At 40.3% G+C, this 26,906-nt stretch overlaps 1 protein-coding gene across 1 annotated transcript; it reads right to left on the bottom strand.

Annotated features, from left to right (window-relative positions):
* Positions 1-17,238: 17,238 nt before the first annotated feature.
* Positions 17,239-26,067, bottom strand: LOC130621503 (glycine amidinotransferase, mitochondrial-like). The gene is made up of 6 exons (XM_057436803.1): positions 25,859-26,067; positions 25,144-25,461; positions 24,332-24,553; positions 20,431-20,568; positions 19,146-19,478; positions 17,239-17,592 (listed from the first exon to the last, which is right to left on the bottom strand). Exons 1-6 carry the CDS (start codon positions 25,910-25,912, stop codon positions 17,467-17,469), a joined length of 1,191 nt encoding a protein of 396 aa, XP_057292786.1. The 5' UTR covers positions 25,913-26,067; the 3' UTR covers positions 17,239-17,466.
* Between the last annotated feature and the right edge of the window lie 839 nt (positions 26,068-26,906).

The raw sequence follows: 26,906 nt of genomic DNA on the forward strand, positions 1-26,906 counted from the left end.
GAGATCAGAAAAGACTCGCGACTGACGCCTGGTGGAGCAAGAAAACTTTTAAACTGAATCGTATCGTAACTGGTACACGCCTCCTATACTATTTGGCGGATGGGCCTGAGCGTAGTTTTGTAGCAGAGGAGTTGATGCTAGTACCAGAGGGTGTTGAAATACCTCCGGAACATGTCAAAGAATGGTAAATTTCTCAATTCGGCTGGCCATTTCACCGGTGTACCCGCAGCGGGTACACCACTCAGTTGCCACTTGTGAGCATAATTTTTGTGGCTTTGATAACCCACAAAAATGTGCGCGGTTATGCCCCTAGTGCTGGAACACCTAGGTTGTATAAGTCATTTTGAGTAAGAACGATCAGCTTTAAGTTAAATATGTATCGCTCGACGAGTCCTACCGCTTTAAGCCTGTTGAAGATGCGTACAGCAATGGGATTGTCGATAACGACTATTTTCTCCGACTTTGGAAATTTCTCTTTGAACAAAGTCCTCATCCTAGGGATATCGCGTCTTTGAATACACGCTTCATGGTATGGGAAATCGTGGTACTTATCCTCGACAGGTGTCGTATGTTTACAAAAAATCATAATAACATTATCCTGCGCGGCATCTCTTTCGAAGAGCCTGAATTTCCCGGGACTGTTCCGCGAGATCTTCATTGAGGAACTCGATATCTTCATTCATATAGTCAACACATTCCTCGCGTTTTATCAAGTCATGTTCAAGAGCCTTAATTTGCTGTTTTGCACTCTAATCTTCCTCTGTAATTTTTCGATACAAGACATATTTATCTTAAAAAGTTTTCAATCAGGGATCTGTATGCATGGACGGTGCTCTATGTTTTTGTGGCTTTGATAAACCACAAAACTGCGACTTAATCTTCTAGCGTCACAAGCCATATCTGGAAACTGGCGGTGGTGAACCACCGCCAGTTCCATCACATTTTTTAAATTTTCCAGGTCCGAGGGTGCTCCAGTCTCACATACAAGCACGCATGTATGGACTTCCTGAGCTGGGTCTTCATTGACTCCCAATCATCTATCTGGTTCGTTTCCTGATCGATTATTCTCATATCAGAGTGCTCCGAAGGATACCACACGAACAGCTGTTTTTTCTGGCGACGGAGATTTTTAGGTAAAGCCGTGTATGACTGAGTTAACAGCCATAAGCTATGCTTCTTGTGTCAGCCGCTGATTGCGAGCTCAAGTGGGGATTGTCTGCGCTTGTCCAGGGATTCGTCGGTAATCATATCGTCAATGATGAATAGCGTCTCCTCCCCTGTAGGATCCTTGATAGTTGTTCGATCCAATAGAAAAGCTGGTCTTTGGAGTTTATCATGAAAACGTAGGGATCTTTCCAGAGCTGAGATCTATCGAGGTAAGTCCTATTCCAGCGGATAGTTGGGCATAGGATTACTATGTTGAAGAAATGGTGCTTGTATTCTTTATCGAGTAAGTCCAAGACTCTTTGCGTTTTCCCACACGAGGTAGGCCCAGTAAAAATTGCGGTATGAGGTTCTTTTGCTATGTCCAGCATTTTACTCAAGTTGTGTATGCCACCAGGTACACCTAGTCGGAGATATACCACCTGATATACACAAATTTTTCGCTGGGCGGCTTACTTCTTCGGGATTATACTCGCGGGGATCCACCCTTTGCTCACTGCAATCTCACGGCTTCCCCGTCCGGCTGTGAAGTAGGCGATCATCTTCATCACATCGTTCGTGTCAAGCTTGGTAGAGGGGCTAGAGATCCCTAGGAATCGATTTCCGAGCATTGCGTATGCAAATGTGAACCCAAGGTCCACGACACTTCATAGACCATGTCGATTATCTCCTTCTGTTGGGGTGTAACGTTTGAACTCATACTTTATTATAGGCTTTATCGCATCTTGAAAAGATCAATTTCGACTTGAGGTTTTTGTTGCTGCTGAGCTGTTGGTGCACGTGGGATATCCTGCTGAGCTGCTGCAGGTGCGGGCTGCTTAAGCGTAAGGTAGTAGACTCCGGCAACTGCTATGCAAGCTATGACAATGCCACCACCAAGGTAAATACTGTCCGGGGACTTGGGAGGAACTGCGACAGCTTCCTGACTCTCTTGGGAAGTACTTTTGCCTACGTTTTTCTGCAAGTTGGCCTTGTTCTTGCGATTCCATTCCGCAAGTCTCTTGCCAGCAGCAACACGGCCCTTGTTCTTCTTGGTAATTACTTGGTTAGTTGCCTCGGTCATTTCTTATAACTCGTTGGAGTTACAGAATCACTTCTTTTTTACATTAAGATGAATGGTTAGACCCGGATCCTCAAGGATTTCCATGGTCTCTTTTATCCCCGTGAGTATGGTCTCAGGAGTGTTTAAATCTCTCAAAATATCTCAAAAGCTCTCTAAATGTCATGGGTTCTTTCTTGGGCGGAGCTCTTCCAAGCTTTCTCTCCCTCATCAGTGCCGCTAGTCTGTGCCCCTGGGCAACCCTCCCCGGGTGCTTTTTGTGTACTTCAACAATTTTTTCGACGATCTCGGGTTGCTGTTTGTGTTGGTTGATAATAATACTACACGCGCTGCTCATCTTTTTGTTGCTCTTCATCAACCTTCTCTTCAACCACTTTTTGGACGTTGAGAGTTGTGTATTATTAATGGTATGCGCGACAATAAGCAGAGGTGTCAACAACTTGCCAAACGCTGAGAAAACGAGAATTCCCAAGTCGGCCATACTATCCCTGATGATAGGGTCCTCTTCAATATCTTAGCGGAGGGTCTCGGGGCTAACGAGAGGCACAAAGTTTCCTATAACCTTCGTGTACATACTTATGGCATGATTTGAAAGTGCCTTGGCAGTTTTCTCTCCTTTCTCCTGGAGTTCACGTATAACGAATTCAGCATGCATCTTATCGATCACCTCGTCTGATGCTTTATAAAATACAGGCCTCGGTACATTTTTTCGGTAGTAGGTGGGCTTTACCCTTGTGAATAGCATCTTTCAAAACCTGTCGCTTGTTTTCACGTTGATGAGTCGCTTCTGCTGGAGTATCTACAATATCGAAGATGTGTGCAATATCCTGAACCATATTTATTATACGGCGATAACGAAAGAAGCAAATTAGGTTCAAGACGTTTGGCAGTAGCACGGCGATTAGTAAAAATATGTACATTTGTCTTGTGTACTCGATCAAGCACACAAAACTGCATTCTAACTAGGTTATATATCGATTGCCCTGCTTTTGATTATCCTCGACCTACATGGGCTGCATGTTTGTGTAGTTGAGCCTCGCGAGTTGCACTTCTTCGCTTGAATATACCCCGTTCTCTCTATATTTAATGGGGATTTTATGATCGAATTCCCAATGCCTCCTATTGTTCCAGCTTCTCCCGTCTCTGAATTGAGCTTGGATATGTCCAATAAATGTGCAAATGTCGCACCCCAGGTACTCAGTAGAGGCTATCTCTGTATCATATTTTACAGCAACGCGAATCCTATCCAGAATAAGTTTATCCTGATACCCAGGGAAATCACAATCCTTACAACGACCATGATATTTTCGATGATGGCATTTTACTCCTTCCTTATATCCTTTATGCATATCAAGACTTCGCCTTTCTTGTCGATCCTAAAATTATTCAAAGATAAAGGGTGTTTGCTTTTCATGCACTTTTTAGTCTCCTTCATATTTGTTTTGTTGCTTTTGTGAAGTAGTGCTTCACAAAACCCCGGACAAACCCCCACTACTCTTACATAAGTGGAGAGGTGTGCACGTTATCCTCATGTACAACTCTCTTATCATAGAACGCCGATAGCTCCAGCTTGTTTTGCTCATACGTGATCATCTCCTGGTTATGCACCCGGAAGCCTACATTTTTAGCGGTATCTAGCTTGCCTTTCAGTGCTCCCATATACCTTGACCAAGTTACTTCATTCTGCCTTTTCGATATTCCCTTACAGGAGAATTTCGTACCTTCTAACCCTTCGAAAAAATAGCACTTGGCTGTCAATGCAATCATCCTAGACCCGATGAATTCAGGTTTGAACAACCCTCCCGTTCGACTCAAGTGCTTGTCAGTAACAAGCCAATTTTTCACGTCTTTATCGTACTGCTCAAGTAGTTCAGGACGAACGACCTCTCGCAGCTCTTCTCCAGAGATGGCAAAATAAGCGCTATCTGTATCCATATAAATGTACTCAAAATCTCGGCGATCTACGTACTTATTCAGAAAATCATAATAGAACTCCAGCATGCGCAACTTGGCTAATTGGTAAACATATATCCCACATTGATAAGCTCGATCGATGGAAACCCCTTGCTTCCCCCTTCTCACCTCGTACGCGACTCCAATCTCTTCCAAATCCTCCAGGTATGGGCTTCTCATTGCCGCATCTACCACCTTCTCATCCCTGGTAAAGGTGGTGTTGGCATGCCTTGCCAGGTCTTCTATCATTTTTCCATAGAAGCTGTTGCCTTTCAACTTTGCTGTATCGCCCGTGATGCGCTTGTCGGGGTCTTTATCTGCTTGGCGCCGCGCATCCGCAATCTCTTCTGGGAACCACGCAAATGGTTTACCCCTTGAGTACTTGAGTAGCTGGTGGCAGGCCGTGACTACTAAACCACGCTCCAGATACCACTTGAGCAGGTCTGTACACAGCAGGATCTTCTCCGCTTTCATCAGCCCCATGAGCTTCCTAGTGCCGGGGATACGTTTTCGCCCGGTCTTGGTCAAATGATCGTGCATGTGCTGCGGTATTTGGCTATCAGGGATCTCCTTCAACACAAATAACGGGTCCATTTCGCTGAACTTGTCGTACAGCGGCAGGCACTTCTATATCAACTTGGGCAAAACCAAAGAGCGACCCATCTTGAACACCTTGCACCAGAGCCTCCAATCCTCCAACGGGGTCTTCCATCTTTATCAGTTTCTCCTTCCCACAAGGGAAGTCCTGCAGCAGGGTGCTAGGGTAAAGCATGTTCGTGTCATAACCTAGTATGGTCTTGCACTCGCGTGGGCTGTCATGGATGTGAGATCTTATGGCTGTCACATTTCGCTCATGATACCTACGGAAGACGATAGCGGGGCCACCTACCATACGTGTTTGCAGAAGATCATAACCCTCGTTCTTGGTACACTCGTCGCACGTTTTTTTAACCTCTATGCAGGAGTTACACCGGGCTTTGAAACAATTGTCTTGACATTTGTGCGTGCAGGGGTCCCCCGGTGCATAAAGCTCTATTTCGGGGTTCAAGCGCAGAGATTTGTTCAGAACGTATCGCATCGATACACCTGGTATACTCACCTTCATAGTACGTGTTGCGAGTCTTGTCAACAGCTTCGATAAAGGTATCACGTCCGCCAGGTTGTATTCCGCCAACCAATCCATCATAGTAACACACACCCTCTTGTAGAAGACATCCCGGAACGCCTGGTAATCTTCGGGCGAGAGGGTGTTTTTACCGCTAAGGTTGCTATAGAAGGCCTCATGATCGACGGGGCCAATATGATTCAGCTTGTCATATCTAGACAGCCACTCGTATGGCAACACGAGCTTTTTGAGTTTGCAATCCAACGACTTGCACCAACCTTCATAGCTCATCCCGGGCGGTAGAAAGTTTTTAATATCTATGAATTTGAACTTTGAAGTGGTGAGGAACATGTAGTCATTATTCTTTTTTGCTACGTTAATCTTATCCTCGTCATCATCCGCAATTCGCTCGACAAAGTACCGCTTGATCAGGTTGATATCATACTTACCACTGTTAAAACCTATCACCGTCACTTGGTTGACCCAATCGTTCCAGGCGTCCTGGTATCAGTATGGCAGCATGTCAAAATCGTCAGGCCTTGGGTACACTCTCTCAACTTCTTCAACGATGAGGGCCTGCCTTTTCTCCAGCTCCTTAACGAACTGTTTAACCAAAATCTTGGAATCATGGTGCTCGATTAATGTTGGATTTTCGTTGAGGCTGTCGTGAACAGCTACACTTACTGGCGTATGCTCAGATAGATATGTTAGATCTGCTGTTTGTCGCTGATTCAATGGTGCTAGGAGGGCCTCAAAACCGAACACGATGTAGTGAGGGTAGGGTCGAAATTCTTTCTTGAAGCATCTCTTGATTTTTGGTGGGTTCTCGCACTCCCATGCTGTGACAAGGTTATACCCTGATCCCACTATGAAGTCTTCCTTCCACTTAGTTGCAATGTACAAATTCTTGTCTGCATTGGATCTATTTGTTTGGCAGAGACATCCGTGCCACTTGCAGCCGTTGTATTCGTATACTGTCTTCGAAATTGGCTCATAACCGTCAACTTTATACACCTCGCGCTTTAGATCATCTCGCAGCACTCGTTCTCCTCCATGTCCACAGAGTGTATGATGTATGTGTCTACCTGTGTTTGCTCAGCCATCGCTTCTATCCACTGACATGCCGCATAGCTAAAACCCTTATCGGGGTAAAAGACCTTTTCTGATTTGCTCGGCATGCACTCGACCTTTTTGCCTTTGCAAATGATCGTAGTCTTGGCACCTTTGCACTCGTCCTGTTTATGTCGCGTGAGGTTGTTGCTTTGCGTGAACCGTTGATTACAAACCTCGCATTCCCAATGTTGCGTTAAAACATCCAGATTTTTGATGAAAAAACAGTGGCCATACAACATACCAAGATTGATCGTTTCTAACCCTTTTTTGTACTGGTTCTGTCCATAGACGAGCCGCCATGGTGCCTTGTCAGTGTTCGTCTTCGGTTCAAATACTCTGATGTTAATCTTGAATCGTTTGGCAATACCCTCGAAATCGACAAGCTTTGTTGGGCGCACATCTTCTCGCTTTAGCTTGGGGTCCTCATAGTACTCACGAGCCAGTTTAAGGGCTGGCCTTGTCAAGAACTTTTCACGTTGCGTTCGCTCTTCCCGGCAATGAACGGGTAGGCATCTCCAGAAGCACAAGCTGTCTATTCTTTCGTCTGTCATGTCAAAGCTGTAGATGCACCTTTTGCCGCGCAACCAGTCCGGAAGAAGTCCTCATCGAAGTAGGGTCTCTCTTGATGAAATTATTTTGATCTGCAAGTGCTTGAAGACAATTTTGCTCTCGTACGATTCCGGGGTCTCGATGGTTCTGTCAGGTGGTAGATAGGCCTTGGTCCAAAACTCCGCATCTTCCAGATCCAAACGCTTCATCTCGCATTGCTCTATGAAGGCTTCGATTTCTGCAATGCTCGATAATGACTTGGCGCTCTTGGACTTGTGGTAATCAGACACGTAACCACCACCTTGGTAAATATCACAGTTGAAACTGTAGACCACAGTGACTCTCATATCGATATGAGGCGTGATTTTTTGCATTACCGCATCTGTCAGTGGTTGGTTTAGATTCTCATTGAATTGCCATGTCTTTACACGATTTCCGTCTTCTAGCATCTGTGCGTCATGTTCATCGAATATGTGCCGGATATCCTCTATACCTTCGGGGTTCGTGGGTTGCTTAGATTCCTTTGCGAACATGTGTTCGAGGTCGGCGATTCCCTGGTATTCATCTTCGATGGTGATCTGCTGGACTTCATCGTGGAGCGTCCAACCTCTCGAGATTCGCTCCTTCGCTTTGTTATAGTAGTACGGTATCCCGCACGCTCCGCAGTTGATCAGCGAGAGCGTCCCGTGTTGCTGCTACTGGTGCTGACACGGTTTCATATAGTTTACCTATAGCTTTCCTGAACCAATTCATCTTTATTATAAGTGGATTTCGATTTCAATTAGCACGGTCGGGCTTCGAATATGGGAATTCCCCTACTTGATTGCGCATGCGCTAAATTTTGTTGAAGTCAGCATTATTACTTTTGGCGTGTGCGCATGCGTTAGATTGATCGGGGAGCGGAATTTATCGGATTTATTTTCGGATGCTGTCGGATTTACCGATTTTGGGTGGGAAGGGGCTGGGGTGGGGGTGGAGGTGGTGGAAGCGGAGTTTTGACGGGGTAAAGGTGTGAAAGGAAGTCAAAACGTCTTATTTTCATTCCCTAATAGTAATCCCCTTCGCAAAGGTAAAGGGTACCTACTGCCGAAAAAACGTTCCGAGGGGTTTGTTGACAAGGTCCCGGAGGAGGCTATTGACAAAGTACATACCGAGTATGTGCAGCGAGAACTCCAGGAGAAAGGGCAGAGGACTGCAAGGGCACTTTCCACGCATGTTATTAGCTTATATGCCAGCATGGTTAGGAATTTTGTCGACATTGACTCTGTTGACGAGTTACCTCGAGATATCGAGGAAGACCCAATTATCAGGGATTACAGATTTGGGAATACTCGTATAGTGCACTATTGGGAGGTGCCTAGCCCCCTCCCTATAGCGGGTCATACAGCCAGACATATGGGTAAAAAAAACAGGAGGATGCGGAGAAGGAGGTAGATACGGCGGAGACTGTTCTATAAGAATAAATGAGTGAAGAGGAACAAAACCAAGAGGAGAGATTCATTACAAAGCCGCCAAAGTATCCGGGAAGGATTGAGCAAGGACACAAGTTAGCGGCACTGATGAAGAAGAGGAAGGAAGAAATGAAACAACAAAAGGGTATTGTAGAGCCTGCAGTCAAAATCTCTTCTGGGACCAGTGCCGTACGATCGATGGACAGTGTCCACATCTATGGGGTAGGAACGATAGCCGTGCTTGCCATAGGTGTCGGGGTCTGGTATAATTTTGGCAGGGCTGGGAATGACGCCCAAAACACCACACCGGCGGGCAAACAGGGCGAAACCCCGCCTCAGATTGACATCTTCAAGATGCAATGTTTTTTTTGCTAAAAATAACACCTAATAAATGGCAAGTAAACATGATAAAAATATGAGTCCAAAGGAAACCATGATTATTGATGCTTTGTGGGAGTCTGTCAGACTCGTCTCATACACAATTTTGATTGCTATGGGTGAAAAAAAGGCCCTGGGGGTTTACAGGCTGAGTGTTAAGATAGATATGAAGGACAGTTTGAAACTAGCCGGCTACATGACGGCCGCGTTCTTATTCGACGAATATGCGATCAAGCAGGGGGGGGGGGGGGGGTACAAAAAGTCTTTAATAGCTCCGAAATATACTGCATGCTATGGTTTCTATATCTCCCGAAAATATAGAAAATATGGAAGAGAAAAAATGTCTTGTGTGTTCAAAATCCAATTAAATATGTTCAAGTCAAAGGGCAAAGGTCTGACAAAAACATGCATTCCCTGCTTTGATCTCGGGAGAATTTAAAGGGTTCATGCCAAACGTCGTAATTATATGCAACCGTTGTATGAATTAATAATTCTCCTACAGGATCATATTGAAGCCCAATTTAATAAGTGGTAACACGTGGGAAAACTTCGAGAGGCATGTAAATAGCAGGGTATGATTCAGATATGATGAAACGTTTAACACGCTGACGCTTGCCGACGTGGCTATTGCATTATAGCGGGCACAGGACGCCATAGTAAATGGATGTGTTTGCTGTAGAACGTGCAGAGAGATATACCGTTCCATAGGTTCAAAATAAGGGGTAATAGTAGAACCAAGACCTGGCCTGCCTTGATAAAGCCAAGAAAAGGCGGGCTGTTAATAATGATATCGAAGACGTTGAACACGAGTTGTTTCCTTTTGTCATTGACAAAGAAATTGGAGGCGTTCAGCAGGATGGGAATTATCTGATCCTGTATGACCTGCTCACGTATAACATCATACCCCGGTACACCGAACTTATCGGGGATAGCCCTGAGAAGGCAAGGCTATACGGTCCAACCTATAGGTTTTCTTGCTCCAAAAGGTGTCAGTGACCCGTCGTCTTGCATCACCATGTTCCTCTCCGGGTTGTAGGAGGTACAAGTATAGCCCATCCTCGGGTAGGGGTCTCTCTTCGGGATATTCTTCGCTTTTTGCGAGTGGTATCTCATCGAGTTTGATCGCCTTGTTAGGCATCATGTTTATCATGGTAGTCTTGGTATTGTTAAGGCTTTTGAAAATAGCGTATACTTGCTTCACCCATATACTGCTGGTCTCATCAGAAGCCACCAGCTCTTGGGCATCTTGAGGCTTGAAGAGTCTCTCCACTTCGTTCTTAGGGTCTTGCCATTTTGTTACGTGAGGCTACATCAATACCCCTCAGGATACTTGTAGGTGCTACCATATAGCTTGCCATGTGGCATGTATAGTAGATCGAATTGGTGTAACTCATTCGGTGTCGCAATGGTAACATGGGGGTAATCAATCTTTTTAGGACCTCGAATGTGTCGTAGCCAGAGCAGCTGTCTACTCAGCCAATAAGTTACTAGCGTTTTGGATAGGTCACTCTCCTTTGCAAGCAATTTTATAGCCCCTGCGGCCTGTCCAGAGATGTTCTGGGTATGATAGATATTGCTTAATTTTTCTGCTTCCTCCTCCTTAACGATATGTGATGCTTTTGACATGTTATTTATTTATACATGTTAAAAACGTTTTACAGATACTTGCAAGCCACGAAGCCTAGCAGGGATAAGGAGCCAAGAACGAACGTGAGTTCCCCATCTTGTTGGGTTTTTGAAGTGGTGTAGAAATCTTTAAATTGCAGTTCTCCGAGGCAATATAGTACTGATACATAGTACCATCGAGTTCACGAAGACTCTTGCCCGACTTGATCTGCATATCCCGCTGTTCACCGAACCAATCGAGCTTGGCCTGCCTCTTTCTGATCCACTCCGCCTGAGCCGCATTAAGCTTTTCAACGTTTCATCTTGGCGTTTTCTCTCGGCTTCTTCGTGTCCGGAAAGTTTGCAAAATAGGAAGTTGGTTCCGCTGAATGCAAGGACGTTTATGGCCGCCACAGCCACTATCACAGGTTTTGTCGCCATGTCTCTTTATTTCAGTACTCAACACGATTGAGCCTACTTTCCAGGATATTCATTTGCGCGTCCTGTAACAGGCATATGTAACACTTACATTCACCGGTTCCGTCGGCCTTTTTGGTAATGTACAAGGTGATGCCATCACTTAGACGTTGTAGGCATCTCCCAGATCCATGCAAAATATTGTCGGGGGATGCCCGAAAGTCCACAAATAGGGCATACCTTTCATTAAAAAACCGACCGTGACATTAGAGTCGTGGCTGCCAAAGAGGCTCACGACTTGTTCCAAATGATCCTTTGGAAGCATGACATGAGAGTAGAGCTTGTTAGGTTCACCCTCGACTGTAATGGATATCTTCTCTATCTTGGGGTTGTAAAAAGTTTCATTGACGCCCGCATAAGCCTTCACTTTCCCGGGGTCTATGAAGAGTAGTAACACACCTTTGAAGGACTTGCGGGGGCTTCAATCTGGAGGTTATAACTAGTATTGGATTTTTTCATTGGAACTACTTTCATTTTAAGCACCCTTTCATAGGGCAAAGCGAGTCTTGCATATCTTGACATCATGGCGCTCGCGAGACCTTCATGAGTGACTTTGTCGAACTCCAATCTGATATTGCTAACTTTATACGCAACATCGGCTGCCGTAAACCCCGATGCTGCTGTTGCAGGGCAGAGGCCCAAAATATTATTCGGGATGTTATTGTGCTTGTAAATAAGGATGAGGAGAAGGTCCCTTTGATGGGGGGTGAGGCTATGGAAAAGAAAACAATTGAAGGTATTCAAAAGTTTGCGTATGACGATGGTTTTGTAGATACCTCGTTTGCTGGCATCGACCATGATGAGGAGATTGATATGAGATCATTAAAACTTGAAATTGAGACCTCTCAGAAGAATAACAAGGAGGTGAAGGATAAACTCGTAGAATATGACAGCAAAATGAATACAAAAGGGGGTAAATTGAAAGAACTCAAGAAGCAGAAGGCCGGGGTCCGAAGGCTTCAGAAGATTGCCAACTGGAGAAGGAGATTGATAAATGTGAGAGGGATAAGAAGGCTGCACTGGGTAGGCATGGTCTACTTTCCTCAAAGTTTTTTAAACATGTGAGAAATATTAAGTCTGAGTTGATGAAAATCGCTGGGGATGATATGCCTTTACTGGAGGAACTTAAAACACTCCGGGAGCAGGCCATTACCATAGCTAGCATAGTCTCCGCTGTGGGTCTGCTGGTTTCCAACATTGTCCTTGCCGTTACAGGAGGGGGTGATGCAGCAGCAGGTGCTGCAGGGGGGTGGTGAGAAAGGGTTTGTGCAGAAGCAACTTGAGAGGCTCGGAAATTTCCTTAAATATCTGGCGGGCAAGGCGGGTGTTGCGTTACCCGGGATCATCGGTCGTTATTCTCATTCTTTCTGAAGATAGCATCAACCATTGTTCAATATGCAGATAAGCATCTGTACATGGCGGCCGCCGCCGCTGTTGGGTTTGTTGTGCTATATGTGAAATAAGGCTTATTTGTTTTTTAACCAAATATAGGCCAAGATGAGGCCGACCCCTACAGTGATTAATGAGGCCTTAATATCCTCATGTTGGGATTGTTTGGGTATTGGGGGTTATGTAATAGGCCTAGAAGGTACAGATGGCATGGCCTGTATAGGAAAATCATGAGTATGTATAGCAGGTGTTGTATGCTGTGGAGGTATAGGGGGTGCGTTATGCCTTGGGGTATGTTTGGGTGTTTTGGCAGTATCCAGTGATCTGTACCCGCCGGGTACAAATGTTTGGACATGCTGCATATAGCCTTGTTATTCAGGTCAAGCGGTATACCGATCATTGCATTGGCGGGTGCAATCAAAATATTGTTGTTATACCCTACGATTTTTCCTATTCGTAGGTTCATATCGGATGGCAACATATACACACTATGCATGACGGCGAAATTTACCGGCGTCCTTGCATACTGCAGTACTTTATGAAACTCCGTAATATCCCGACTTACATTTTCCTGACGTTCTACATTAGCCTCAAATTTCTGTACCAGAATTTGCCTTGCTGTGTAGTTGTCCGTACCGGTCCCTAGAAGGGGTGCTTTGGCACCTGCCTGGGACCCTAGCAATAGGACCACGTAGACGCGAATACTCTAACTCAACTTGATCAACCCTTCAGATGTCAAACCCTGACCTGTAGCCATGACAAATTTTGCCCAATCGCCATGGACTTGCGGCCACCATCTACCGTTTGTGAGTGATGACATGACGACCCTGAACTTATACAAAGCGTTAGGGCCTGCACCATATTCACAGCATACCTGCGCATACCCAGAGCTCGAGTATGGGTTTTTGTATTGTTCAAAACCTGTTACTTTTGTACTTTGCCTTGGGGTGGTATTGTATATGTTCAACCTTTCTTAAGATATCGAGAAACCTACCACCTTTGAGGACTACCTCAGACAAGATACGAGAATTGCCCTGAAATCCATCAGCATTCGACCCGGATGGTTAAATTTGTATGGCAATACAGAGTTTACCATACGTAAGGTGGGGGCCTGCCCAGAGGGTGACTCGAATCGAGATCATCAGCGGTCCATACAGAATAGAGGATATTGCGAGTATTGTGAATAGCCAGGCACAGGATAAGATTAAACTTTTCGTACTTAAAAGTGCCTACTGCAGGCTCCGCGTTAATGAGGGATACTCGGTTGTGATGAATCGGCAATTACAAGAGCTGTTAGAGCTCCTCTACGACCCCGCAAAAAAGTATTATATGAAGGGCGACTATGATGGGTACTATATGACTGATATTTACCATAAGTTAAGACTCGTTTGTCCCCAGCTTGATGAAGATGACTGCCTATTGGATGGTAAAAAGTCCAAAATTCTCGCTTTACTTCTCACCAAGCAGCTAAACACTTTGGGAGATATGTTAACCTGGAGTTTTAATACATCAACGTACTTCCTACTGAAGGGCTTCACGGACCGTCTGGAAATCCTTTTAACAGACGTCTTCCACCATCAAAAAAATCTGACGTTCACCAGCCTTACGAAGTGCATTCTCATAGAATAATAAATGAGCGATATTAGCAAACTATATCCGAGTTTGCCCAGTGCACCCGCGCAAGGCGCCGAGGATGAAGGACAGATCTTAAAAAGATTGAGGAAATAAAGGAGCGGAATAGGTTAGAAAAAAAAATTAAAATGCATAACACATGGGTACACTTCTGCGACCATGGTTTGCTTGGCGTTGGGGTAATAACGTCCGGGCTTGGCATTGGGGCCATGGCTTAGGGTTTGGGAGTCCCTTTTGCATGTGCCATGGGGGACTTGCGATTGCAGCCGGAATAGGTCAAGACCGTCTCCGGAACGCTTCAAAAAGGCTCCATGTCAAATCCAGGAAACACGAGGGTATCAGGCTACTTGCAGAATAATACTTAATACTGCCCTTAATTTTATATATTTTATAGGTCTTGTATGGCCTATAAAATATATGGTTTTTTAATCCTCACTTAACAACCATTCCTTTTTGAAGTATTTGTATCGGGATTCCGTGTTATGTACCTGGGAGTAGTGGTTTTTGCCTTGAACGTATACCGATGAAAAAGCTAGGATGGCACTGACCTGGCAGGGTTCATCGTAGGGTACCGGCATACCATAGAATTTAGTTGTGATTGCATCCTTGTAATACTTAAGCTTAGCGTTCACATAGTGGTCCTTTTTCACGGGCTCTGTCGTCAATTGCTCAAATATCAACTCTTCTATTTTTTGCCATACTTGTCGATATTTCGCAACCCAATCAGGGTACTCTTCAAAATCTAGACTCATTTTCGGTACTGCCTTGGCGTTGTACCGGGTCACCCCATGTGCGGACCAGATTTTCGGTGTCTTCACGCTTAGAGTTACCACGAGGTCTTGTGTATGATATCCTATAATGTACCTTTGATCCTTACCCCCATTGGCGGTTATGGGATCCGATACCGTCAGGTAGTCTAAATTGATATCGTTAATATCTGTAAAGGTAGTTGCAAAGTTGTAGAATGGTTTTGGATTGACAGGTTCGTTTTCAAATCGTAGCATTTTCTTTATTGTATATTTCGAACGACGTCAGAGGATTGCATCTCACTGTACATACGCAACCACCCCCATTATATGTGATATATTCATTGTAGCAGTACCAGCAAAGCATCTTACCGCTTACAACGAATCTCCGACCACAGGTACATCTGTCGTATGCATCCAACATACGTTCACAGTCGTGACATTCTTTCAGTTTATTTATCACAGTTACAAGGACGATCATCCTCTACGTCATCAAGACGTTCCCACAAGTCTTGAATTCTCTGCTTGTTATACTTCTTCCTCTCCTCCTCTTGTACGCATGCCAGGGTTACAAGTGGTAGGGATAGATCAACGGCAGTAAGGAAGGTCATAAAGATTTAACTTTTCAAACTTTATTGGCAGTTGATACACATTTATTATATATATGTCGTTAAGCATATTCGAGCACCGGGGGATACTTTTCAACAGCTTTATTCGACATGTTCTGCGTTTTGAACCTATCCGGTATAAGCCTGACCGCAAGGGGAGACCTTTCAACAACCTCATTACACATGTTCTGCGTCTTGAACCGGTCCAGAACATATTTGAGCAACCAGAAATCTTTTTCAACAACTTTGTTACACATATCCCGCGTCTTGAATTGATCCGGCACATGCCTGAATAACCATGGCTCTTTTTCAACGGCTTTGTTGCATATGTTTTGGGTCTTGAGACTCATCTTTATTGGTAGTATTATCTTGCAACAATGTGCTGCAAGTTAACCTTGGCCTAAGCCAACCCATACAACTTTTCAAGGTCTGCCTTTTCATCCTCCGAAAAGCACCAATCGATGACCCTATCTGGATGCCATGTTATTGGAACCAACTCCTCCTTGAAGCTAGCCTTTTCGGCTTTCCTTTGATGGTATGCTTTTCGCCACTCGGCCCCAATTTTTACATTTTTCAATATGTCCCTGGTCCCGGTTGCACATATCCTTCTTCTTGAATTGATCTGGTACGTACCTCAACATGTTGGGATTCTTTCCAACGGCCCTGTTGCACATTCCTTGCGTTTTAAAACGATCCGGTACATGCTCTAGCATATGGGGGTACATTTCAACAGCCTTATCCCACATGTCCTTGTGTTTTAAATTGATCCGGCACCTGCCTGAACATACGGGGGTACATTTTAACAGCCCTGTTACACATTTCCTGTGTCTTGAACCAACCACCTTGATCCATTTTTCTGGCTTGCAATATCGTTCTTGTGTAGTTGAATCAATTGAGCCTTACGTAATCTATAATACCACGAGTCCACGAGTTTTTGTAATATCACGTAATTGTTTAACAGTTTTTACTTCCATTCTCTTTATTGTATAATTTAACATTGTTGGAAGATTTCAAAACGGTCAATACTAACGCGGTTATTTCCCTCGGGGAATTCTCCCCTACTCATTGCTGTATGATAGGGACTTTACCCTGCTAGGTATGGCTAAAGCTTGGTTACCACTGTGGTTTAATTTGGGTTTAAATATAAAACCTAAAAGGTTTAAATGTGTTTTAAAAATTAAAATAAGCCCTGAGCATTCCCACTGTGTTTTAAAAGCAAAAACATGTCGCGTTTTTTTCTTGGTAGACTTTGTGTGATTTATCAAAAATCACTGGATATTGGCGAATAAGTACGCTAAGATTCTTTTCTTGTACCAAACTTAGTTTTTTTCCCGCCATTTTTAATTCTCTTTCCTGCATTAACGTGAAAATGCGCAAAATGTGTCCTAAAATCGTTGAAAACCCCCTTCGGCATTTGTCGGCGCTTTTGAACTTTAAACCATAATATCAAAATTTTTTGATCTAAGGTTTTATTTTATCTGTGGTTTAAATAGGTTTTATGCCGAAAATTTTAAAACGTGAACACGTTTCCATTATGTTTTAACTTCAAAATCTTATTTGAAACATACTTAAAACACACTTAAACCACAGTGGGAATCGAGCTTAAGCTTTAGCATGGTGATGGATGGTACCAGATTTGCTGTGACATCACTGTAGGACGTGCTATCTTGCTCATCGGGGACTTGCTGTGACGTCACTTCTTTGCGCGCACGCGACTGCGCTAGAGCATACATTTCTTTATCTCTGGAGGGTGTTAAGTTAATACGCGTGGAATCATACCTGAAAGGCTCATCTGGACTTGTTGAAATATCTCCAGGCTAGGAAAATTTTAATCTCAAATCTAATTATTGGCGGCAAAGTTATGGTTGTAGCGTAAACAAATATGGCTGCTTTCTCTGTCTCAGTAAAGCAGTTCATATAAGCCGCCATTTTGAATGCAATGCTTTCCACAATTTCATCTAATGTTTATACACGTGATGTTTTTCTCGCTTTTTTTTTGTATTGGCTGGGATTTTTTTTTTTTTTTTGAAAAATTCACATTTTGGAATTCTTTCTAGTCCATGAAAAATTTCGGGATAATTCTGTAAAAAGCGCATGCCCATGTAGGGTACTCTTTCAACAAGTCCAGATCAGGCTTAAAAAAAACAACTGTTTTTGTTGCCCTTAAACCTACTGAAAGATTAGTATTTTTTTGATTACTTGGGATTACTTGAGATTCAGTTCGTAAATTTTTAAACTAAAAATAACTTTTCAGTTCTCCCCTTCTTCGGATGTCACATGTCCAGCAATGAAAACCACCACCAATTGCATTTGCATTTTTGATCGACACTTTAATACATTTGATGCCGAGAGATTCAAATACCTGAAAAAGAAAAGCATACAAAGTGTAATGATCCTTAAAAGGAGTATGTTTTATTGTCAGATATTTTCTTAGGGAGAGAAATTCGCGATTTTTTTAAAGATGTATTTACAATGCGAACCCATATGTGCAAAATCATTATTTAGTTTATGCATGCAGTATTTTTTTACTGCTGGCAACTCTCTCAACTTAAATGACTTGATTTGTTATCCTTAACAAAGTAAACAATCATTGATGAGATCTAAATAGGCAGTTTGGAAATTTAATTTTTGTCATTCTTGAACAACTTGTGATAGTTTCATTACATAAAAATGATGGAAAAAAATGAAAGTGAAATATAGGGTAAAAAGATTTTCCTTAGAAATGGTAAATATTTATGTCGGTGGCACGTGGAAAAATCCACGGGTTTTTTCGCCTGTTTTTCTTATACGGCATTGTGTGTGTATCGCTACATGTTATACCATTTTGCGTGGCTGACCAGACGTATACGGCTAGTATTATACAGACTTGTCAGACACCCGTGGAAAACTCACAGGTTCGCCTATTCTTCATATTTCGCTTATCTCGTAATTCGGTAGCACAACGTTTCTCTCGCGCACAAAGAGACAGACGAATACAGCTATTATTAAAGGGGTTATTTTTAGATCTCATGTTAATAATACTAGGTGGGTGACACTGCGTTTAGTGGCAGGTTGAGCGGTTTAGGGTGATAAGCTGCGCCATTTAATTAGAGATTTTCTCAAGAAAAACTCTCGAGCTTTTTGTGCTATAGCGGATAAGCTCGTTCGCTTAGTATTTTGTACTTTCCAAGTTGCGTCGAAACAATAAGGTGAACGACACTTTTTGTGAGTTGATTACCCCAAATGCAAACCCATAAAAAAAACAAAGTTTTTAGTTTTGCGGTCCTATTCTCACTTAAACCTTTACATTTTTTAAATATAACTATTTTGTTTTAGAAGATCTTAGTTTCGAGAAGACGGATGTTGTTTCTGGGTCTCTTTTTGTTCTTTTTGGGACCCTTTGTAATTGAAACGTTTTGCGGGAATACGCTTTTGCAAATTTTCAGAAAACGGCGAAAAAAAATTTACGCAACAAAATCTTCTTTCCTTAACCCAATTCAGTCCAGAGTTTTTCGAACATATTATTTTTGGGTAAAATCACAAAAAATTTGTCATTTTAGTTCTTAAACTCTGTACTGAAAGCGCGGTCCGGGTATCGTCCTACCTTGGCTATTCAGCTTCTTATGAAAACAGTCTCTGAATCTGGGAACATTGGTTCTTTCTGTTTCCTACATATCTCATGTCATCCACAATAATAATTTCCGGAAAATTTAGGGAAAAGAAACTTTGATTGTTTGCAAAAGAGCTGTACCTTTTAGCAATTTACTTGCTTTTTGAAAACTTTTATACTGTCAAGTTTTGCTGATAAGAAACCGATGTACAATGGCAATAAGACCTTATTGAGTAGAACCTTAATTAGCAACATATGTAAGAAATGTGTAATAATCTAATCCATCTTTGCCTATTAAACAAAATGCATTAAAAACGAAGAATTACCTTTTGGGTGGGAATTTCATCAGCATCAATGACAACTCTTTTTTCATCGAGCATTAAGACATTCATATTCAGCAACCACTTTGACGAATACCATAACGGATATGAATCTGGGATGACAGGTTCTGGTGCATCAATAATTTTCCATCCAGCTTTCTCAAACATCTCTTGTTGATAAAATTTGTAACTAGGATTTTTCAACGCTAAACCTTCGCCAACAAAATTTAATGTTGCATCCATGTGCATAGGGAATGGTTCGGAGAAAGATAAAACATGGACATTGTACCTGCCATCCAAATGACGTTTGAGCCACTCGATACCCCTATAATTAGTGACCTAAATTCAAACGGTTCAGAATTTTATGTAACAAGAAAACTGCGCACATGAACACACAACCATTGCAAATTTATATTTGAGAAAGTTCAGGCACTCGGATATTCTTTTTTTTATCAATATTTAAAACATATTTCTTTTCACTTTGATCACAGTTATATATTCACTATTGACTGAAAATACTTCTATTCTAACTACTCTATCTTATAGTAGTGGTTTTTACAGCTCGCTTCTATAGTGCAATCGTATGCACAATAAATTGACACAAATGTATCTTAAATTGTGTTAAAAAAACGTCCCTCAAATTCTTAATGTGAACCAGGGCGACACCGTACCGTCACTTTACCATTGCAATTGGTAGTGAATAAAATGTTAACAGAAGTCTTGTTAAAAAACACCATCCAGCCCGTTTTCGATAAATCTTTGACAAAAACAAAATTTACTCTACAAAATTTAAGTGGCTTTTAATGGCTGAGGACAAGACCTAAATATTTCTTGTTTTGTAGTACCATTGGGTACTTCGGAGCATATTTCATTACAACTTACTTCTGAAGAGTTCATGGTTCCAATTTATGGGTTTTTTGAATCGATTTTTAATCGTGTTTCTACGTGTTTTTCGTTAATAAGGGTTAAAAAATTGTCATATTTTTTCAATAACAAGAATTTAGTACTTTCTTGTAACTCGAATAATTTTTAACAAAAGAGGGATTGTTACCAATACAGAAGTTACCCTTATCAATAACTAAGAAAGAATGCTCATTCACAATGCAAGAGTGTTTATTACACACATAAAGAAGCTGTCATACCAGTGGGCGAGTGATCAGTACCAACGCAACAGTGATCATTACCAATGAGAGAGAGTATCATTGCCAATAATATATTAATGTTGTTCATATTTTTTACAACTAAATTTTTTTTTTACTTTTTACAATTAAACAAGAAACAATATGATTACCTCACTTCTTCGGATAAATAAATCTTTTCCTGCTCGCATAACTTCTGCAGCATCAAAGCAAGGTTCGAACTCAGTTGTTACAAACCGTCCTTCCGCGTCCAATTTTTTTCTTTTCTCAACATCGTCAGTAAGAAATTCCTAAAATTGACATATGGTAAAAGATATATAAAGCTTAGATGTTGAAGGAATATCTGACTTAGTTTTTCGCGTAATGTGCAAGCAAAATATGTCTCAAAAGTTGTCAATCAAGCTATGTAGTTGAACCTTGTTTAACCATTCACCTTTCGATTTATCTATTCGCTACAATAATATTGTTCAAATCACTGCAGGGAATAATTCACAGAGCCATACTTTACAGACCAAAGTGTGAATTCAATGTTTCTTTTGTTTCCGGAAACAGGAAGCCTATTTTATTTACACATTTCGTATCTACTTGTTTTGAATTTTTTGGCACTCATTTCTTTTGCTTATTTCTGACCTGAAGAACAACCTCAGACACAGCAACCCTCACTAATATTTCGATGGAGGTGATTTTTGATTGGTAAACAAACAGTAGTCCTCATCTTCCGTTATTTTTAAAATGAATCATCGTGTGAAAAGTAAGCGTTTCGTTTAAGATACTTATTTAGCTCGAATTTTATTGCGTGAAAAATATGATCGTTTAAAACAAGGAAGCTATGTGCAAGATTATATTATTTTACAAACTCATCAACCATTAATTGTTACTTTGAATTTGTCTACCAACGACTCGAAGGGGTGATACCTTTTTCACACTTTTGCCTTGTGAATATTGGGTTGGTGTAAATAGGCCTTTTTACTGATAGTGTTACCATTTTTAAATTTATGATTGCGCAATGCAGTATGGGGAAATCAGGGTATCTTATGTAGTTTCGGCGAAGGTTACTTACTGTAAAGATTGGTAAGAAACTGTCTAACAATGGTGTATTCACAAGAAGAATTAAACAAGCGGAGTGTTGAAAACTTAAGGAGTTATTTGTTAGGTAGGGGCTACTTAAAGTTGATTTAATTAAGAAAATGCGTAAAGGAGAATTGCTTAATCTCCCTGTATCTTCATCGTTGGAAAGAAAACAAAAAGACATTTAAAACCGTCGTGTGTTTAAATTAATTGTCGCATGTATCAAAATATCCTTTTTAGAACAGATAACCACTGGATTGATGACTGAATATGTGTACTATCCTGATATCACAAACAAATGCCTTCTGGATTATGCGCAATAAAGTCTGGCTGTCAAAGCTTTAAATGAAGGAGAGAATTTAATGAATGCTGGACAAAAATGTCGAGTTCAATAACATATCTCAATGTCTGCGTTATTGTTTTGTTCGTGGAGATGTTACTTATACCACAAACAGAGATTAATGAAACTCCTTATAAAACCTGGGTGTGTATGAACATTGATAACCATGAAGTTTTAACTGGTGAATATGGTTGCGCTTCTGGATGCAGTCAAAGCTGCGAATATGTTTTCGCATTGCTCCATTTTGTTGTTCATCAGATTGCATTGGGTTTAAATAAAACATGTACGTCCAAAACTCAAGTTTGGAACAAAACAGTGGTTAAAGGTCGACAAAAAGTTCATCTTCCTGCAAAAATGTCGTTAATATCTTTTAGAAGATCACATCCCGAGCATCTGCCAAAGTACCACGAACTTCGTTATATCCTCCTGCTGTGCATCAACGTACAGCTAATAATATTAATTAGGTTCAATTAACATCAGCTACTGATGGACAGGATTCATTTTATGTATTCGAAAGAATGTTCACCTTGGAAATGACTACAGCTACAACTCTGTACCAGAAAATATATTAAATGTGGAACTTTGGAAGACATCTACAAACAATCATCATCGCCATCTGAATTTTTTTCTAAACTTGCAGAAAACAGGACAGAGAATCATATTAACATTATTGAAGATTTGACTAAGGATAAAGCAAGTAATTAGCACTGGTTCAGTTACCGCCATGGTATGATCAAAGCATCTGTTTCACACAGTGTTATTTCCCTGTCAAAAAATAAAAACCCATCACAATCATCTGCTGATAATTTGATTGCTAAACTTTTGGGTTATAATAAACCGATTCGTGGGCTTTGTTTTGGGGAACTGAGCATGAGCAATATGCTCGTAAAAGATACATAGCCCAAACCGCAAACTTTACAAAAAATTTACATGCACAGAATTTGGAATTAAGATCCATCAGGAGAAACATATACTTCGTGCTAGTGTAGATGGACTGGTGCAATGATCCTGCTGTGAATCTAGCAAGCCGGAAATTAAGTGTCCGTTTACTCATCGGGACAAAACTATTGAAGAGTATGTGAAACAGAAAGATGCATGTTTAGAATTAAAATCTGGTGTATACAGTTTAAAGCTTACAAATCAATATTACATTTAAGTACTGTATCAAATGTTTGTTACTGGTTCTCCATACACAGATTTTGTTGTTTATTTGATAACAACACCCATAATTAAACGGCTTTTTTAAAGCCACACATTTGTAAAAAACATTGCTTTTGGTATATGTACATGCTTATGTTTTTACGACGAAAACTATCACCAACGTTATATAAGAGGAGAATAATTAAATTTGAAATTAATTTGAAATATTGTGAAAACAAGAAAGTACTGTTCACGATCTTTTCCAACGACAACTATCACACCTATGTAAAATGGTTCTAAACTAAATTTTCAAAAAAACCTATAAAATCGCGAAATTAAAATGGCTGCAAAAGTTTCATGCTATATGCTTGTAAAAAACATGATCAAAATTAACAATTTTTATAAATTTATGGCTTTAAAAAAAACCTTTTTGTTGATAATATCTCAAGAAGCCTTATGTCATTGCAATCAATTGGGGGCCAGAACTACTTTGTTAATGGGGGTTGCATATTAACAATAGTTGCAGCAATTGTCCAAATGTGATCACACATGTCGATCATTGATATTGGTAATATGTTTTCCAATAATCAGAATTCTTTCAACCGTCCATTAACCCTTTTAATATGTATTCTTGCGCGTGCTACTCTTTGAGCATGACAAACTTCTGATCTTGTAAACTTTCTTTTTTGGCAAACAAAAGGAGGCAGAAAACATGTAACTTGGTGGGGAAAAAACAGATCTTGAACATTGAAGCCTTTATCAAACAGAACCATAAAACTAGGATGAAATTTTAAAGCTTCAAATTTTGTATCTTCAGTAATCAAACGATCTGTGCTAGATCCAGCATAAGCAGGAGATACGTAAGAGATTGACCACGATTTTGTACAAAATATAAGTTTTTTTTAGCGTGTTTTGGCATTTGTAGGTGCTGTATATGTTTGGTATTGTGCTGCAACATTTTTTGAATGTTTAACATTTGTTCTTTTGGTGCTTTTCTCTTTTTTGAGTTTTCATCTGTACCATAACCATTTAAATACAATGTGGGTAATGGGCTTGTATCTGTTGGTTTTCCATATTCAAAATGATTTGAACAGATCACATGATTTTTTTTAAACACAAAATAATTTCTGTTACAAGCGCACCCCACTTAGTATACAACTTAGGGTTTCTACAAGTGTAAAAACGTACCTCCAAACTCCCATTAAATGCAGTGATGTGGCGGCTTAATGACATATTTTTCTGGATATTTACGAGCATTGTTACATGCTTCCATATCACAACGATCATTAATTCCCATAACGATAAATATTCTTCAACAAAAACCACAAAACAACAGTACACATGAAAAGCGACTACCTTCGTTCAAGGTTTGTTTTGATTTAAGATACCCTGATTTTCCCATACTGCTTTGCGAAATTATAAATTTAAAAATGGTAGCACTATCAGTAAAAAAGTCTATAAATTGACATTAATAAGCAAAATTGAACAAAATGATTTCTCCTTACCATATCATACAGTTCATCTGACATCAGTGGTTTCGGCGATGTTGTCCATTTAGCACCTTTTCTAAAATATTCTTTTATCAATGTCCTGTAAGGTTGATATTCGAAAAATCGACTTCTCCAAGCCATTGGAGCTTCGATTATTTCATCTCCAAGAACTAATAGGATGTCACGTGGCATTGCTGCATACATACCACGTGATGTAAAATCAGGTGTAGTGTACTCCTAAAAAAGCAAAAAGGGTTTGCCTGTTTTGCCCGACATTTTCCTTTTTAAGACTTTAGAAAGAATCTAAAAGTTAAACCACATAGAAGAAGTTTGGCATAAAATCCAGAAATAAATTTAATCGGAATCAATAATTGCTTTAACGGTTTAAAACAGCATTAAATTCAGAATGTACATATTACAATTAATTTATCCAGGATAGCCACTACACACATCAGACCCCTAGCAACAGCCCCCAATAATTTTAGGAGAATATTTGCATCGTTTTTAAAAAATAAGGTCCAATAGGGTAGCACTGTATTGCCGCACACAGAAACGATTTTTCCTTCCGTGGGGTTAAGGGTCATGCAAAAAAAGCCCCAATAAATTTAAATATACAATCTGAGGTGCTAAAGTAGAGAAACCACAAACACGACTTAAGTAGACAACTGTCTATGACAGGCCACATCAAATGTCAACCCTCCACCGCAAGGTCACACGTGGATTGTGTTAACACAGTATGCCACGTTTTACATGTAGTTCGTCTTTTTTAGAATAGCATTGGAAATATATTATGCGAACAAATGGTACGCATCGACTACAGTACGTACCCTTTTGTGGTCCATTATGTCAGGTCGTTTAACAACCACCCCTTCTTGTTGCAATACATCACAAAATGTTTCAATCTCAGCGGATGCCGCTTTAAAAAAATTAGCCGGAAAATAACTTCCCGCTTGTTTCTTGAAAAAAGGCCATTCTTCCGGATGAATAACTGCTTTTACTTCAGCAGTTAGTGACGGAACGCAAGCGTTCTCCACTCTTCCAACTATGATCTCTTCCAAAGGGTCCCACTCGTTGTGGCTGTTTACTGGTACGACCTCGTCTTCGATGTTTGTAATCGAGATATGTGAGAATCTCACAGCGAAAACCTGTATAAAAAACACATATGTCTTTTCAAATCACTTTGAGTATTATATTTTGCAAAAGTGCACTGTGGCAATAAGTTACAATCATTGAATACTTATATCCAGAATGAGATTTCGCACCCGGAAAGATATTTCGACTGATTAGACGAAATTAGCGAATTTGACTTAAATCCGCCAAACTTAAATCCCGTCAAAATCATTTTTTTTTATATATAAATTAATATTCTTAAGAAACAATGAACTTTCCAGGTATTTATGCATGTAGGCTTTTGTTGTTAGTATTTGGTACATGGGATTTTTTGTTATTATTACAATATACTAATACTGTGGCTTCATTTACAAAAGAAAACCAAAAAACCAAGTAATAAAATTATTTGTCAACAGATCAGGAATAACTTACTTTACCATGAACATTCCAAGCTTTGTTGAAGATCCCTTTTACACACGTATTCATTCTTTTTTTACATGAAAGAATACACTATATTTCTTATCAAATCCTTGTAAAAAAATTTATCAAATTATGCACCAAAAACAAACAGCATCAAAAATAGGAATTTTGCACGCTCACAATCTGTATTTTTACATATTTGCAACCTCTGAAACAAAAGGACTTAAGATTTAATTAGGTTTAGCTGTACCATTCCTATACTTCAGTAGATGGACACCTCGTTGTTTTTGCACTTTTGTGTGTTTATTTTTTCGATGCCTCTACTTATGAACTTATGTAACATGTAAAAACTAAATCTACTACCTTATCGTTAAAAAAAGTCGGCAAAAAAATTAGTCGGCAAAAACAAAAAGTCGCAAAAAATACTAGTCACTTGGACAAAATTTGGTCACTTTTTGCGGACTTAATTTTCACTTTAGCCACTTTTTGTTGACTAAAATTTTTGTATCTATTCACTAAGAAAATAATTGCATAAAAACTGATAAAAAGGTCAAATACCTAAAAAAAAATAGTCACAAAATTTCAATAACCTACACTTTCCATCGCATCAAGAATATACAACAGTTACAAAATAAGCTAAAATGCAAAAAAGAATTAAATCCTGATGTAATATATGTCTTCATATATCCATAAAACCATACACAAAACTTCAAGTCACATTCAGTCGTCCCCTACAAAACTTTACACAAAATAATAATAAAAAAACTTGCGTAAAAATCTAATTTTAAAAATAATACCACCTAGCTGTTTCGTCATTGTCATTGTATAATATAGATATTATCATGTCATGATTGTAATGTAATTTTAGCTCTTTGTTAGTTGATGAAATAATTAGAGGATTGAAATCAACCAATCAGTTCACAGCAATTACTCACAGTCAATTACTTTATTTTCATGTTAGAATTTTCGTTTGCATGCAATTAACTTTTCCATAGTTAACATGCAACAGGAATAATGCTTACAAGTTGTAAAATAGTAAAACTTCAAAAAGTAATTAAAA

This window comes from Hydractinia symbiolongicarpus, chromosome 12 (genome assembly GCF_029227915.1).
Source record: "Hydractinia symbiolongicarpus strain clone_291-10 chromosome 12, HSymV2.1, whole genome shotgun sequence".
Lineage (NCBI taxonomy): Eukaryota > Metazoa > Cnidaria > Hydrozoa > Anthoathecata > Hydractiniidae > Hydractinia > Hydractinia symbiolongicarpus.

Coding starts and splice junctions, on each gene's coding strand:
- LOC130621503 (XM_057436803.1), bottom strand. CDS start 25,912: ATGAATACGTGTGTAAAAGGGATCTTCAACAAAGCTTGGAATGTTCAT. Junction 24,554..25,143: donor ACATAATGGACCACAAAAGG/GTACGTACTGTA, acceptor TTGCTTTTTTAG/GAGTACACTACACCTGATTT. Junction 20,569..24,331: donor CAGATGAACTGTATGATATG/GTAAGGAGAAAT, acceptor TGTCAATTTTAG/GAATTTCTTACTGACGATGT.